The sequence below is a fragment of the Nipponia nippon genome, unplaced genomic scaffold, assembly GCF_047370975.1.
Source record: "Nipponia nippon isolate SJK-2023a ecotype South Korea unplaced genomic scaffold, ASM4737097v1 scaffold_17, whole genome shotgun sequence".
In the NCBI taxonomy this organism is placed as follows: domain Eukaryota; kingdom Metazoa; phylum Chordata; class Aves; order Pelecaniformes; family Threskiornithidae; genus Nipponia; species Nipponia nippon.
This window is the reverse complement of record NW_028262333.1, coordinates 4,758,086-4,771,442: the sequence shown is the minus strand read 5'-3', so window position 1 is coordinate 4,771,442 and position 13,357 is coordinate 4,758,086. Positions and strand designations below refer to the sequence as shown.

Genomic DNA, 13,357 nt, shown 5'->3' with positions numbered 1-13,357 from the left:
TGTAAAAAGCACCAAGACTTGTTTTTCCAGATACTTGTATCAAAATGGTAGGCAAGGAGCTGACATTCAGTGAGAAGAAAGACTCCGAAATGGTTGGCAGGTAACAATTCTGCAGCAGTACCAGAACTGCGGTATTTTGTAAGAGATGCAACCCTGTCCAGAAGGCTGGCAGTCTAAAAGAAAGGAAATACTATCTAAGTTTAATTATCAGTAGACAAGCTTCCAAATAAACTCAGTATCTGCCATCAGCATCAGCCAGCAAAGCACGTGTTGGCAGCTATGCTACTCAAGAAGTTATGTTATGCTGCTTTACCAGATACAAACTTCTGTTGCTAATGTAATTTAAATAGCATTTCTGGAACAGGAGAAGTCAGCCTCAAAGTGTGCAGACACAGTAGGTACTTGAACAGCAACTTCCAAGGCAGAACTTCCTCAACTAACGAGGTGGCTGCGCACCGCAGCGTAGGAGCAACTCGTGCCTGGAGAGCAGCGCTTTGCCCTCAAGGCCTCGATAAATGCACCCTCGTCCTGCCCCGCGCCGTGGCTGGGTGAGCCCGTGGGAAGACTCGCGCCCCGCAGCAGCCCAGGCCCGATGGAGGCCGCAGCCGAAGGGGCCCTAGGTGAGGGAGGGACGGGTGCTGTTTCTTTTGGGGACGTTCAGCCAGGGCCTGGCACTGTCCCCGTCCCAGGCGACCGGGCTGCTGGGGGCTCCCCAGGCCGCCATGCTGGCAGCCCGCCGAGCCTCGAGGCCCCTGTCCCCTCAGGGAGAAAAGGGCACCCACCTCCCTTATCCCCCCCCGTCCGCGGACTTTGGACTCGCCCGCCGCCCCCAGAGCCGGGAGCCCGGGCGAGTCCATTAGACTGCGGGGGGGTGGCCGGTGGAAGACGGATCATCGCAAGCCTTTGCGCAGGCGCACTGCGGGCAGAGCCCCGCGTGGCGCTCCGCCCCCTCCCTTGCCCCTCCCCTCCGCCCGAGCGCGCGCGCGGCCGCGAGCGGACAGGCGCGCGCAGCAACGTACCCCCGCCGCGCGCCCCGCCTGCGGCGCTCTCCCATAGCTCTCGCGAGAACGCAGCGGGGAAAGGCGGAAGTTCCGCCCCTGCCGGTAGGCGGCATCGCGCGTGCGCGGGAGGCAGCGGCCCGGCCCCGGTTTCCGGGCAGGTAGCGTGGGGGCGGGGAGCGGCGATGGGGAGCGCCGGAGCAGACGAGTGGCGGTGGGGGAGTGAGGGCTAGAGCGGCCGGGCGGCCCGCCTCCCGGAGCGCGAGCGGCGGGGCCCGGCCCGGCGGCGCGCGAGCAGGTGCGGGACCCGCCGTTGAGGGGGTCCTCAGGCCCGGGGGCCGTGGTCGGCGGGCGGAGGGAGCGGGGGACGCCCCCCGCGGCGGGCTGAGCCGTGGCGGGTGGGTGGAGGCCCTCCGAGCGCCGCAGGCGGCCCCCGGTACGGGGGCGCGCAGGGCCTGAGCCCCGGCCGCAGAAAGGGGCGGTCGTCTCGCCCGTGTTGTTGTGGGAAATGGTGAACAACGGCGGTTTGCCCCGGCCGTAGGTGCTGGGGCTGCCGCTCCTATCGGCTGAAACACCCTGCTTCAGCGCCTCCCGAGGTGCATCGGAGAGCCTCGAATGCGGTGCTCAGCGCTGGGCCCCTCACCCCAAGGCGGCCATGGAGGGGCCGGAGCGTGGCCAGAGCAGGGCAGCGAGGCTGGGGCAGGGGCTGGAGCCCAAGGCTGGGGAGGAGCGGCTGGGGGAGCTGGGGGGGCTCAGCCTGGGGAAGAGGAGGCTGAGGGGAGCCCTCATCGCTCTCTGCAACGGCCTGACAGGAGGCTGGAGCCGGGGGGGTCGGTCTCTTCTCCCCAGTAACAAGCGATGGGACGAGAGGGAACGGCCTCACGCTGCGCCAGGGCAGGTTTAGGTTGGATATTAGGAAAAACTTCTTCCCTGAAAGGGCTGTCAGGCACTGGCACAGGCTGCCCAGGGCAGTGGTTGAGTCCCCATCCCTAGAGGTACTTAAAGGATGTGTAGATGTGGTGCTTGGGGACATGGTTTAGTGGTGGACTTGGCAGTGATAGGTTAATGGTTGGAATCAATGATCCTAAAGGTCTTTTCCAACCTAAAGGATTCTATGTAGTGTATAAAGCATTCTGTTACTGCTTTTAAAAGCTATCGCAATAGCTGAATATTAAATGTGAGGATTCTGTGCTTGTACATCTTCCGCCCAAAGTTTCAGAGCTTATGCCAGGAGAATAAAGACAGGGGCAATGACTCTTTGTAAATAACTGGACTGTTAATTGTGCATTCGCTCTTGTAACCTGAACAGATGCTATAGATTTTCTTCTCATTCAGCATGTTTATAGGAAGTGATAAAAGCAAGAAGAAACTCGGTGTAAACTTTAAATGGCCTATTTGAAGATGAAAATTGAAGTGTGACTGTCTCCAACAGAGCATTCGTTCTTATATGTAGATCTTTCTTCATATAAAGCATTACTTATTTATCTGTTTAACACAGCACACTGATAAGATCGCACAGCTTGCAATTCTACGCTGTCATCTGAATTCAACATCAGCTGTCTTTACTCTGGTCCCTGCAAGATGCCAGCAGCCCTTGCAGAGAACAGCCAGGTTATCTGTGAAGTATGGGCCAACAACCTGGAAGAAGAGATGAGGAAAATTCGAGAGATTGTTCTAAGTTACAGCTACATTGCGATGGTAAATATTTTATACTTGACGTAATTGCCTTAGTCAAGGGATTTTTTTGGGGAGGGGAATAAATTGATTCTTGAGTGAGAAATGATTTCCCCCTACCCCCAGTCAAACTGAGCTAGAGGTTAAGTGGTGAAAAACTAGAAAGTAGTTCAGTCGAAGCTTTCCAGAATTTAATACAAGTAGTGTTGAGTTTGGATTGAATGAAAGATGGGGAAGAGAGAGACCACGTTAAAAACCTGGATTCATTTAATATTTAGCTATTCGTAATGTATTGGTTTGTGCAACAGAAAAAGGAAACAGGTCAGATGTACTGGGTTTAAATCCTTGTAATGTAATTGGGTTTAAATCTTTAGTTTTCCACCAGTGTATTTGTCCTTTGAATGTCTTTCTCCATTCGGTTATGGAAGATGCCATGGTCCTGTAGGACAAAAGGCCCGCAAGTGACAACTGGTCAGCTGGGCTGCCTCCTTTTAACGAGGTCAGATGTTGATTCTTAGGGAAGCAAAATATTCTGGCTGTTGGTATGATTGTGTTCAGAAAGCTTTGTTTAGGAAGACCAGAAATCTCCCCCAGGTGGGAGGAATCTCTTCCTTCTCTTAAAAGTCTGTATCTGCTTGGCAGGAGCCAGTTAGTTACATAAATAACTGGTTTTAGTTATGATACTGTAAGTTATGCCAGCTTTGCTTAGCAACGCTAAACTTCAAGGTATGAAAAGTCCTTAATAAAAGTGTGGCATAAAACCACATGCCCCTGCAGAGCGCATAGTATTTCAGTGTAGAACGCCGTTGTCTAAGTAAATATGATTTCGTTATCATATGTCAATGGGAAATGAGCTTTCTTGCTTCTGTTTGATCTCATTGAAAGCGTGCTTATGACATATTTTAGTGGCTCTGCTGTTAAGAGTGGATGCAAAAAGATCTTGAGCAAGGGAAACGTTTTGTCAGATACACAGCACTGGATTCTTCATGAAAGTTTTTTGCATATGCACTAGTCCGTAGAAGTTACGTGACCTGATCTGAGAGTAAAAATAGTCTAGAAGTTTGGGTTTCAGCAAAGATAGCACACAATCACTGGCCAAGTAAAATGTTTTTCATCTCGTAGGTGGTTGCTCTGCTGTTAAGGTCTGTTTTGATTGGCAGGAGTTTTCGTTAATGTAGGCATTGGCTGTTCCTCAAAAACGGTGAAGGTTATCGCTATCTGGACTATCAAATGGAGTGGTCAGAGTGCTAAATTTAACTTGTGTTTAGAGCATGAGGGAACACTGAATAAATTCTAAAAAGTCCATTTTAGTAGATTTAGGGAAAATGAGGGAGTCCTTTGCGAGAGATGTTTAGATTATGCAACAGTGCATATTGGATGACTTTACAACATTTTTGTTCTGGAGTAAAACAAAACTGCAAGAAAGGATACCTGTAATAAACGAATGAATGCAATAATTAACAAATTGTGTAGGGGTTTCTTAGTGTCTGACTTGTAGCAGTTTAAAATCTGTATGAATATATGGAAAAGGAGAAAAAAAAAAAGTTATTTTTACATAAGAATTCACAGAATGCAGTGCTGCAAGTGTGGAACTGAATAGACTCCTAGTAGGCTAATAATAATGACTGCTAATAGAGCAAGTGGTGAAACAAGATTTTTTCCTTCTCTCCTAGGACACAGAGTTTCCCGGAGTTGTTGTAAGGCCAATCGGTGAATTCCGCAGTTCCATAGACTATCAATATCAGCTCCTTCGGTGTAACGTTGACCTTCTGAAAATTATCCAGCTGGGTCTGACTTTCACAAATGAGAAAGGAGAATATCCTTCCGGCATCAACACCTGGCAGTTTAACTTCAAATTCAACCTTACGTGAGTCTCTTGAGCTAGGGAATAATCACCTGTTCTTTTCTGCTGAAGAGATGCTTTCCTGTGGCAGATGCAGGTGTTTGTCAGTGCCTGGTTCTGAGCAATAAAAATTCGGATTCTAACACAGATTATGTGGGAACCTATTTTGGCAGGACAGGCGTTTGCCATATTTCTGGAGTCAACCCATACTAAAATCCTATCCTTAACACCTTTTCCCGTGATAAATAGCCTATCCCCAATAATGGTATGCACCTTAAACTTTTTTCCTTGCAACAATGTTATAGTCTTAAACTTTATACATTTTATATATATATATATAAATATCCATCTCTTTCTGCTAAAAAGAAATGGATGTGCTGTTTTGAGCAAAAAGGAAAATACTTCTTTACAGATCCATGCTAAAATATCAACTGGGGTCTAAAAAGAATGGTGTAATCGTCACACCTCTTCAGGAGAATGAGTCTTGGTAAATGGAGCGTGGCAGTTGTTCTCATCTCCTCCATACTGCAATATCCTGGGTTACAGTTGAAACAAGTTTCATTATCCCTTCCCCCGTGATTGTAAAGACAAACTCAGCATAATTACCACTAGAGCTGCTGGGAAATAAAGAGAGGGTTTATCTGTCAAAAACACACATTTGTAGGAAATAAATCAGTACTTTTATGGAACTGTCATTGGAAAACATTACAAAAATTCATAGCTAGTATGTGCAGATCATACAGTTCTTGAACCCAAAAGTTGCAATATTTACTTCCACAACTTTGTGAGCCTCTTAAAAGTATTGAAATCAGAGTGAAGTGGTTTTCACAGTGTGATTGCTTCATTTGACTCAATTACCATATTTGGCATGAATTTTGCTCTGTGTGCTGCCATCTGCTACCCTCCCCACTGGCCTCAAACGAAACAAACCAGTACAGAAGTCAGGTTCCTGCTCCGCTCTCCACCAGGTGTATCATCACTCATCCCTCTCCTCCTTCCGGAGTCAAGTATTAGGCAATTTTGTTTACTCCCACAGATGGAACTGGAGATGATGATACGGTGGCATGTGCTGTGAAGTGCAAAAGAAAAATGTAGACAGGAATGATGCCCAGTGCTTTAGAGTTGCACGTCTTCCTACTTGGAAGAACTCCCCTTTTCTCTCTGTTGTCATCTGTGGTGCTTCCTTTCACCTTGCAGAAATGATGTTTTGAAAAACATCATACAGTACATTTTTTCATACAGTACAGTGGATGTGGATTCTTTGGAATTTGCACTAGCAACAGTATTATTAACTAGCTACGATCGCAGAATAGCTTGTTATGTATGTAGGAGGCTGCAGTAGTGGTATTAAAACTGATTCAGTTTGAATTTTCTAGAGAGACAAGTGTGGAACCCAGAGATAGCCTACTGATCTCTCCAATTTTTGAAATACAGTGTGGGGGGAAATAAACCTGACTTGTTAGTACCTTGAGTGCAAAGCTGCTTTTCTCCTTCAGCGAGGACATGTACTCTCAGGATTCCATAGACCTCCTTGCCAGCTCTGGGCTGCAGTTCCAGAAGCACGAAGAAGAAGGGATTGATACCCTGCATTTTGCTGAGTTGCTTATGACATCTGGGGTCGTCCTTAGTGACAGTGTGAAATGGCTGTCCTTCCACAGGTAGGTCCGAGAAGGTCACTGATGCCATGAAGAGAGAAATCTCTTTTTGATTGAAATACTGCTGCTTTTGTCCGTGGAGACTGACACAGATTTTAAGCAGCTTCTGCAGTTCTTAAAAGAAGCTTAAAGATACAAAGGCCATGTTTAAGAGATAAGAACACTTGGCACTTCATTTTGTACTGGTCCTTACTGTGTTCTGAATTTTGTGTATGCCTTTCTTGCAAATCCTTTCACCGTTACAGTCTTCCTCTATGGAAGAAGTTATTAACAAGTTGAAATGTGATTTCTACACTTACGAACTTGTGTGCATTGTAAAGGATGGTTTTTCTTTTTCCTTACAATGGTGGTGGTGTTCTCAACTTCCATCTTGTGTTTGCATAGAGGAAGAAATCTCTGTAGTTAAGATACCTTTCTTGTAGTGTTTCAGGCAACTTGACTACAAAGCCTCTGGTCCTTGATATCATCGCAAGTCCATTGAAAGGACTTGAGGAAGGAGGAGGAGGTGGTGGCAACAGACGCTTCTAGGGTTTCCTGCTTTTCCGTATTGCCCATAGCTACAGAAACTTGCAGTGTTGGGAAGTATGTTCTTCCCAATGGCTTAGCTGTTCCACAGGAGGTTAGCGGAGGCACCCAGGGAGCGTTCAGAAGTCCTACATTGACATAGATGGTCAGGATGAACTCTGGCTCTGAGCCAGAGGAGTTTTATGAATGTGAGAAAATGTTTGAAAGCTACAGCATGTAAAACTCTTGTGAAAAATGAAATATTGCTACTGACGGAGTATAGGTGCTGCCTGCTTATCTGGTTTCTGTATGTTTTTGTTTTCAGTGGTTATGACTTTGGCTACATGGTGAAGCTGTTGACAGATTCCAGGTTACCGGAAGAGGAACACGAATTTTTCCATATCTTGAACCTTTTCTTCCCATCTATCTATGATGTAAAGTACTTAATGAAGAGCTGCAAAAACCTCAAGGTACTTGTATCTCTCCAGCAAGCAACTGATGGATGGGCATCAACACTGTAAATGTACAGTGACCCAAATGACAGAACTGCTGCCTATATCAAGTCTTAAAACTGGGACGTGTCTAAAAGCTAGTAGTCACATAGAAGCACCTATGACTAAGTTTGTATCCAATAGATACTGCCTCCCTGGTTTTAGACTTATTAATATGTATATTATATAGGGGACATTCCCATAACCTTCCGGTTTGTGTGTCAGTAATTTCAGGGCTCATTATAATACAGAATGTTTATCTTCCCTATGCAAGGCAGAGTATTTCTTCCATGAACTATTACGTGACTTGATTAACTGGTAGACACTTGGAGGGTTGAAAGTAATTTATGTACTGAATCACAGCCTTGTTTGAGAAAAGGGAGGGAAAGGTCCAGCATTTGTAACCTACCAATGTGCCCACAGTCATCTCAAGTATCCGCAGCAGGAAAGCAAGCTACCTAAATTTGTGAGGAGTATTTATGTGTTCTTGAACAATATTTGCCACTGTGTTTCACTCATGGCTGGTGTGTGTGTGTACTGCTGGAATCTGCACCGATTCATAGTAGCCAGTGCTTGCCCTCATGTTTTGGAGAAGCGTGGCAATTTTGCTAAGAGGTGGATCTTCCAAAATAAATTCTGTTCTGTTCTCATTGCAGGGTGGCCTTCAAGAAGTGGCAGATCAGCTGGATTTGCAGCGAATTGGACGACAACACCAGGCAGGATCGGACTCTCTTCTCACGGGAATGGCATTCTTCAGAATGAAAGAGGTACTGCGGTATCCCCTTCTTTAGGGGTCTTTCTCCAGTTCCTATCCATAAATGTCAACATGCACAATGTGTTTTTTGTTTTGTTTTGGGTTTGTTTTTTTTTTTTTTTTTAGCCTCGTGGCCATCACACTTCAAACTGTCAGTAATCAGAATTGTTGATATTGGCACAGAATTCTTCTGTTTACTCCTCTTTCATGCGCTTATTTTAAATCCCACGCTCCAGTTTCGAGGTGGCTGACTTCAAATAGGCTGTTGAATTAACATTAGCTTTCTGATTTAGAGGCACAATTAAACAATACCTGTTTCTTCCCTTTTTTATTTTTGAATCTGCAGTTGTTTTTTGAGGATACAATTGATGATGCAAAGTATTGTGGGCGGCTGTATGGCCTTGGCACAGGAGTGGCTCAGAAACAAAATGAAGATGTGGACTCGGCCCAAGAGAAAATGAGCATTTTGGCTATTATCAACAACATGCAGCCGTGATAAGCGGTGCCCCTCAGCAGAACGTGGTTACCATATTGGCAGCTGCTGTCCTCAGCCATTTTCCCTAATAGCGTTTCAAACAAAAGGCATCTACAGTATACAGCCTGCAGAAGGCCTGCAGTTTTGCTGAAGAGCTGCATCTTCATTTGAAACCCAGAAGAGAACTGACTGAATTCCTAATGCCAGCATTTGTGGTTTGCCATCTTTTTAATACCAAGGGCAAAAGACAGAACCTACGGTGTATACCTCTGTTTTTTTCCTCTTTATACTGTACAGAATCTGCAAGGAAGACTTAACGGTAGAATATTCAGTAGAGCTAAGGGTCTGGAAATCCAGTGGAAATGGACACAGACATGCACACAAATTTGCTAATTGTGCTTTATAAAGCTTATTTTAAAACTTCTGCATGTTGTGAGGGTCACTGCTTCACCTCATGTTTTGCTTATTTTATCTTCGTGTAGTCTGTGGAAATTGCTCCCTTTGATCACTGCAGAGGTTTGGGAACGGATGACATTAAAAATGATCCTTGCAGCTAAAAATATTCAGAGATTTGCTTTAACAACAACGGGAATGGATATTACTGGAGCTGATATGATCAGCTCTCCCTAGTTTCTAATTCTGTATGGTACAGGTTTGACCCACACTGAGCCTCCGCTTAGTTCTTATGGGTATGAATAAACTGTTCTGGAAATGGATTAAGAGGCCTAAAAGTTGACCTTTGACAGGGGATTGGACCAATACTCTTACTTCAGTTTTCTTCAACTTAACCTACAAATTTTGTTCTTCTCCTTGCAACACAAGTAGTTCAGCAGATGGATAAATATTTGTTCCTCTTCCCCCCCCCCCGCTTCTCCAGCCCCTAATTTTACTATATGCTTAACAACAGACAAAACAGCTCCATTTCTCTTCATTATAAAAGCTGAAAAGTAGTTAGAGGATGGAAGAACAACTTGGGATTCTGACTTTTTAAAAAAATGAGCTATTCTATAGTATTTTTCTTTTCCAACAGCTCTGTAATGACATTTCTTAAAAAAACAAAACCAGAAACCCTTTTAGACGTGGCAAACTTAAAATTGTAAGACTTTGTCTTGCATTTTAAACAGGCTTAAACGATCCATTATTAGCAGTGGAGGTTTAGAGCTGGTATTTAAAATGCTTGTAAATACTACTTGTTTTTTAATTTTTGTAAAATAAATTTTTTTTAAACCAGGTCTTGTTTTGGATTTTCCATCAAGCACTAAAATGCTCAGAGTTCAGGCTTTGGAATCTATATTTGAGCTCAAAGCTGCTCAAGTTTCTTTTACCACTTATGATGTGCTACTGGGGTAGTTCTTCGTAAAATCTGCTTTTGAGCTTATTGTACAGTAGCTGATGAAAGTTGAGCTTAAGATCTCTTTGGGGGTCTTGTGTTCTCTTTCTGCTCGTCTCTCAGCACAGCTAGCAGCATTGTGGAGCATTCTTTCAGTGCAGCATAGCCACTTAAAGTGACAAATCTCTTTTGCTCATCTGTTCTGCGTGAAGTTTTCCTGCTCCATCTAAACTCCAGTGGTTCTTGCTTAAAATGTTAAGCGCTAGCTCCCCCTCCTGGTTTTCACGTACTTTGTATGGAATTTAGCAAGTTGTAGTGGCAACAGTTTTCCAGATTAACACATCTACCGAAGGATCTTCTTTTAGTATAACCCCTGGCCTTCATCTACTGCTCTTCAAGTTGTTCTGAGGCGTTCCTTTTTGGAGCAGGAAATCTGCAGGTCTGCATTTTGGCTGGAAGAATCTGGAACAGCTCCATCTGAAAAATCCATCCCTCCTACTTTTTTTCTTAAACAATAATCTTTATTGTACTTACAAACTTTCTAAATTCATGACCCCCCCATCCTACTATGAACTTTGCTGCTGCATTTAAAAACTTGCTTCTAGAAATTACTAAGATAGAGGCTATGTTCACTAAGGCTTATGCAGCCTTGTTCTTTCAAGACAGACAAAGCCTTCAGGTAAGCTGTAAGACCGGTCAAAATGTTGCATGGGCAAGACTCCAGAATCTAGGATTGTTTTTGGCACTTCCAGAGAATGCGATAGTACCTCAAATTTACCATCACTGTAGCAGAAAGCAGTTTGTTCAGCCATGGATGTTGCCAAAAGCAGGGATTTCTCTTGACCTAGAGAAATCCTTCTCTCTTGCTAGTCGTGCTGGAAACAAATATAGAAGATCTTGCCCTCCCTTTTATGTACAGGTGGCTTCACCACGCAAAGCTAAGTCGTAGCACGCACTTGTTTTATCTACTGAGTTTATGTACTACGTTTAACAAAAAAAAAAAACCAAACCAGGCTTATTCTTAATGCATTTGCCCTTGATTGATACTGATTTCTATCCATCAAATTAAAAGCCATATCATGGTGGTAGAAGACTTTATTTAAAGGAGGGAAAATAAACTCACAATGCTTTTAAGAACAGTACTGGCTTAAGGGTCAGTTTGCTTATGGAAACCATTTCTTTTCCTGAGGGCAGCTACTGCTCCTCCTCTGCTGAAAGACTGATATAGCTGCTCAAAACTGTTTCTCTTACATGTAAGTAGCAAGAGCTTTCATTAGGATAACTTCCAACAAATAAAAAAAGACTATACAAAAATCCTGCATACAGTTCAAGCCCACAACCTACTGCTTTTCAATTTTCTAACACAATCTCCTGAAGTAGTACTAGTTGATGACCACAAGTGAGCCTGTATATAAACCTGATTTTTTGTAGTTTTATCCAAAGTAACCACAACCATCAAAACAAGCCTTCCTGAAGAAAGAACAGCCTTGGTCTTAAGTAGCTGTAGGCAGCTCAAGGGAGACAGTTTGGTCTCAAAATGTCACGTCAAGAACCTCCTGCCAGCCTTTTTGTAAATATCAGCGCTACCGTGTTTCCTAAGGAGATCCAGCGCCTGTTCGTGTAGTTCCGGAGGGCACCGGGATCCAATGTGAAGGAGGACAAGGCAGCATTCCAGCACGTCGGGGAACGGGAAGACCTGCAAAAAAAGGAACGAGGTGATGTCTGCTCTTTCAATTATAATTGTTCAACTGCAACATATTCAGGCAGCCAGCTCTCTAAAGACACTGCTTTATAGTATCTTTGGAACAGATAGTCATGAGTCAGATGCATTTTTTCCCTCTTCTTTCAGTGTGTTAGCTCACATTTAACCAGGTTTGCCCCCTCGTGCACAATCACCGTGTTATCATCAAGTTATCAAATCACCACCTTTACTTGACTAGAGAGCAGAGGGGATGAGACAGCCTAGGAAACATTGCTTTCAAACATGTGATGTGTAGTTTCTGCAGTTCCTAATCTATAAAGGCCACTTTATACCTTAAATTTCTGATTTCACTGTTTATCAAAACTGTTTTTGCATACGTAATTCTAAGTAGCAAGGGATTACTTTTAAAATGCACGGGAGAGATGCATACAGAATATCCCATTGAGTTTGCCCATGCAGGAGCTTTACCTACACTTTCCAACTGCACGGAGAAAGTTACGCTTGAAAGAAAAATGTCACCCCGATGCCATGTGTCAATTCTCTCTCAAAATTGCCATAGGATCACAAAGTCAGTCACTGTTCCTTACTTTCTGTATGGAAGGGATTCTGTGATGAGGCTGCCCTTACAAACAAGACTCTCTTTTTTTTCAGAACCACAATGCCACTTACCTTTAAATTGTCTGGAAATTCTGCTAGTTTCTGCTTTGCTTTTAGAAGTTGCTTTGTTAGCTCAGGGAGCGTAATTGGTTCCTTTACTTCATCTTTACTGTCAAGAAAAGAGCAGGTGTCATGAGTAACTGTTTTGCTTAAATGACTGCATAGCCTCCCTCCTGTACAGGGAGCACAGAAGAGAGCTGGACAAGTGTTAAACGCTCTAGCTCGTTCTTGCCAAAGTCCCAAATAATTGTTTGACAAAGAGACAGACCTCTTAGATCATGCCTCTCCTTTTCATTATCCTCCCTTTTACAAGCTGCCCTGTTTATTCACCGTACCAACACACCCTGTGTATCAGGAAGTTATTCAGCTGTAGCAGGTTTATGTACATGGTAGTTCAGCCCCAGGGAAACGCAAGACTTTTGGGCTGTATGTTGAAGTGTCCCTGGGTGACAAGCTTGAGATTAGAGGCAATCTGAGCTAAACAAGAAAACTGCTGCACAAACACACAAAAAAAGCAATGCTTTTCAATCCATTCATTCATGTTCTCAAGCTTACCAATTCATCTGGCTGCTGTCAGAGCGTGGTTTGTCTGATTCAGTCTCTGAACTCTGCTGCAGGTTGCTTTCCTGGGTGCTTCCATTTGTGTTTTCCTGGAGATTGTTCCTCTGCTGCTGGTGCTGGCGGATCATATCTGCTAAAATCTGCTGGACCTCAGCTATATCTCTCTGGGTGTTCTGTAAAGCAGCAATCTCTTCTGAAAGAAGCACTTCGCAGCCATTCAATTTTGACTGTCCCTCTACCAAATCGACTGAGCTAGTTCTTGAGTCACTTTCTGTCTCACACCTATGAACTTCAGTTGTATTGCAGAGATTTTCATCCATCTCAACTGCAGTTTGATCAGGAGTTTCTTCAGAGGAGGACTGACCTGAAACGTAACTCTTCTCAAGAGCCGTCTGCTCACTGGGACACAGCACAGGATCCAAAACAGCCTTTTGCAAGACAAGGGAGTCTTTGGGTGGGTTCCACCACAGGTCATACAGCCGTTCGTAAGCCACAAAGCCCTCCAAACTTCTGCAAGCGTCCATGCTCTCAGAATTCGTGCTGTCCAGTTTGCGTCTTAGGTTATCACAGCCTAATAATGACAAAAGGATTACAAACAGTTTATAGAGATTTCCAAAGAAAAAGACCAGATCTGGTAAATGAACGGCTATCCTGGAGACCCAAAGCAGAGATTTACTCAGATGCTGGCAGAGTGGTGCAGGAAGCAGAACCGC

The 13,357-nt window shown here is 44.4% G+C and overlaps 2 protein-coding genes and 1 long non-coding RNA gene across 14 annotated transcripts in view; 1 reads left to right on the top strand and 2 right to left on the bottom strand.

The window, feature by feature from the left end:
* The first annotated feature begins 598 nt into the window (after positions 1–598).
* Positions 599–8,818, top strand: CNOT8 (CCR4-NOT transcription complex subunit 8). 4 transcript variants are annotated; one of them, XM_087753639.1, is made up of 7 exons: positions 599–620; positions 2,497–2,696; positions 4,346–4,539; positions 6,012–6,173; positions 7,000–7,144; positions 7,822–7,932; positions 8,266–8,818. In XM_087753639.1, the coding sequence occupies exons 2-7, from the start codon at positions 2,580–2,582 to the stop codon at positions 8,413–8,415; spliced, it is 879 nt and encodes a 292-aa protein (XP_087609765.1). In that variant the 5' UTR covers positions 599–620; positions 2,497–2,579; the 3' UTR covers positions 8,416–8,818. The 4 variants fall into 4 exon arrangements, with proteins under 4 accessions (XP_087609765.1, XP_087609764.1, XP_087609763.1 ...); XM_087753638.1 differs by lacking the exon at positions 599–620 and adding an exon at positions 1,002–1,103; XM_087753637.1 differs by lacking the exon at positions 599–620 and adding an exon at positions 1,084–1,159.
* LOC148056140 (uncharacterized) lies at positions 4,552–6,120 on the bottom strand. Of its 3 annotated transcripts, none has more exons than XR_015703831.1 (3): positions 5,982–6,120; positions 5,446–5,584; positions 4,552–5,132 (listed from the first exon to the last, which is right to left on the bottom strand). It is a non-coding gene; the product is annotated as an uncharacterized LOC148056140 (long non-coding RNA). The 3 variants fall into 3 exon arrangements; XR_015703832.1 differs by having other exon boundaries at positions 4,552–5,129; XR_015703830.1 differs by lacking the exon at positions 4,552–5,132 and having other exon boundaries at positions 5,335–5,584.
* The window catches only part of GEMIN5 (gem nuclear organelle associated protein 5), a 23,677-nt gene continuing 16,516 nt past the window's right edge, over positions 6,197–13,357 (bottom strand). For 2 of the 7 annotated variants that reach the window (XM_087753623.1, XM_087753624.1), the window contains exons 26-29: positions 12,639–13,215; positions 12,096–12,192; positions 11,312–11,420; positions 6,197–6,823 (exon numbers count right to left, since the gene is read on the bottom strand). In XM_087753623.1, coding sequence (XP_087609749.1) covers positions 6,597–6,823; positions 11,312–11,420; positions 12,096–12,192; positions 12,639–13,215 — 1,010 coding nt within the window. In that variant the 3' untranslated portion in view covers positions 6,197–6,596. The other 5 variants (XM_087753628.1, XM_087753629.1, XM_087753625.1 and 2 more) reach the window with 4 other exon arrangements.

Excerpts from the sequence above, each read along its gene's own strand:
- CNOT8 (XM_087753639.1), top strand. The coding sequence starts at position 2,580 with ATGCCAGCAGCCCTTGCAGAGAACAGCCAGGTTATCTGTGAAGTATGG. Across the intron at positions 7,145-7,821 it reads AGAGCTGCAAAAACCTCAAG|GGTGGCCTTCAAGAAGTGGC; the intron begins GTACTTGTATCT and ends TTCTCATTGCAG. Across the intron at positions 7,933-8,265 it reads CATTCTTCAGAATGAAAGAG|TTGTTTTTTGAGGATACAAT; the intron begins GTACTGCGGTAT and ends TTGAATCTGCAG.